At 43.9% G+C, this 2,282-nt stretch overlaps 1 protein-coding gene across 1 annotated transcript; it reads right to left on the bottom strand.

Annotated features, from left to right (window-relative positions):
• Positions 1-616: 616 nt before the first annotated feature.
• ascl1a (achaete-scute family bHLH transcription factor 1a) lies at positions 617-1,383 on the bottom strand. Its single transcript, XM_041253907.1, has one exon. It carries the CDS (start codon positions 1,225-1,227, stop codon positions 631-633), a length of 597 nt encoding a protein of 198 aa, XP_041109841.1. The 5' UTR covers positions 1,228-1,383; the 3' UTR covers positions 617-630.
• Positions 1,384-2,282: the final 899 nt, after the last annotated feature.

The following is a 2,282-nucleotide window of genomic DNA, read 5'->3' as shown; positions in this document are numbered from 1 at the left end:
AATGTAAATATTACATAAGTTTACGAAAGATGACGAAAGTACTTTGATTGGGTTTAGCATAGTTTGTTGGCTTGTGTTTTTCTTTGTGCCAAGCAGTCTAATAATGCAGTCTCTTTTAAGGCCTGATTCCCCACCCTGAAATCTGAACGTTCTTAACAAGGGAAGCGGATCCTTTCCACTGTAGGGTGACACTTGGTACTTTCTGGGCACGAAGCTGGCCTTTTTAAGTCCCTTTCTTCCAGTGGACGGACATGAGTGCAAATGCAGTGCTTCAATGTCGGGGGGGGGGGGGGGGGGGGGGGGGGGGCATGGTGCGCCCCCAGGCTCCTTGCCGAGGGATTTTACCCTGAAATACAAAAGGGGAAAATATACGAAAAGGACTTCATGTTTTAGCATATAAAGCACGCGACGCGGACCAAACAAGTTCATGGGTCTACTAAAAGATAACGGTACCAGTATCCCAAAACGTAAGTACAAATATATTCCAAACGTAATAGAGGTTATATCTGTGCGTGTTAATAAGTTTGTAATAATAGAGGTTATATCTGTGCGTTTAAAATAAGTTAAAGTCCTACTAAACCGTTTCATTTAAACCCCCCACTTGATTTATAACACACCTGCTATAACATTTCAGAACCAGTTGGTGAAGTCTAAGAGCTCTTGTTCTTCAGGACTCAATGGGTCGTAAGATCCTTCGTCTGAGGAGTAGGAGGAGACCGGTGAACCCGCCATAGAGTTCATGTCATTGGAGTAGTTCTGGGACATGGTTGGGGAGATGACACCCGACTGAAAGGCAGCGCTGACCGCATCGTGCTCATCTAAGAGCTGCTGCAGAGCCCGAATGTACTCCACTGCAGAACGCAGGGTCTCCACCTTGCTCATCTTCTTATTCGCGGCCCCGTTGGGTACGTGCTCCCGGAGCGTGGCAAACCCATTATTCACCAGTTTCACTCGGTTTCTCTCTCTTTCGTTTCGTCTTGCCACGGTTGCTGGCTGCTGTGGCGGGAGGCTGTACCCAAACCCGGCAAAACTGAGCCTTCTCTTGCAGCGCAGCAGCTCCGGTGAGGACGACCGCTGCCTCTTGACCTGCTTGCAAACTGATTTACTGCTGCACTGGCTGTCAGTCGGGCTGAGTTGCGCGTTTTGTGCTGCAGCGGCGAAGAAACAGGCAGGCGGCATGAACTGCTGCTGGCTGGTGTTGATTTCCATCTTGGCAGTGATATCCATTGGCAGTGGCTGTTGGAAGAAAGTGAAGAGAGAATCTCAAAGTCCCTTTTGGATTGCTGGGGGACTGTGCGTCTAGCTCGTGTCGTTCGCGTGTGGCTTAATACGCACACTTTAGTTGTTTTTCCAAGGCAATCTCACAGGCTCTTGCCGTGCACACTTCCCAAGCTGAAATGACTGCCGTGCTTGGGCAGTTTCGGGTTTTTCAATACACACACAGCACCACGCGTTGGCCCTGACCACGCCTCCACTCACAACTTGCATTCACCATCAGCTTCAATTGTTGTTACAATGCGTACGCCGGACGCGTGCCACTCCAACCACTGAATAAACAACACCCATCTTAATAGAACTAGGACCAGCCCCAGATTTCCATCAGATAAGTTAACCTGATCGCAAATATAAGGAAGACTGCTGCTCGTCATAGATTTAATGTGCTTAATTTAAGTCAAAGTTGCACCTTGTGTCAAACTTCTATCATTTCATTTCGTGTACCTGTGTACCTGTGTGCTCCATATATGAGTTTTACGTCTTTTAAAAAAAAACAAAAACAAAAAAAGAATACGGGTTTTAAAATGCTGAATGGATAGCTCATTCATTCCCAGCTTTCAAACTTCTTCAAATATCTATTATTATTTCATTATTATTATTATTATTATTATTATTATTATTATTATATATTAGTAGTAGTAGTAGTAATGTGGACACATGTTTATTGTAGGTTTGTGTCTGTACAAGTAGGACCTAAAAGATATATTATTTTACAGTTGTTTGAAATTAATATACATTAGGCCCCTACTTAAAAGCTGAACAGTTTTTAGTAGGCAGATAGCCTAACAACAGTGTGACGATCTTTGTTCTCCACGAGTGTTAAATACAAATGCGATGACAGGTCTTTGGTGGCGTACTAATTATATCTATAATATATTTCTTAATCGTCTCTTCTGTTCGATTTCTCTTCGAAGCTGCCTGTGTATTGTTATGGCCTTCACTTTCAACAATATCCAGGCGATCTATTGAAGTGCTTTCTATTTTGTCCTGTAAAGAAAATAAAAAAA

Source organism: Polyodon spathula, chromosome 7 (assembly GCF_017654505.1).
Source record: "Polyodon spathula isolate WHYD16114869_AA chromosome 7, ASM1765450v1, whole genome shotgun sequence".
NCBI classification, from domain to species: domain Eukaryota; kingdom Metazoa; phylum Chordata; class Actinopteri; order Acipenseriformes; family Polyodontidae; genus Polyodon; species Polyodon spathula.
Note: the sequence above shows the minus strand (reverse complement) of the source record. Positions and strands in the feature narration are given on the sequence as shown.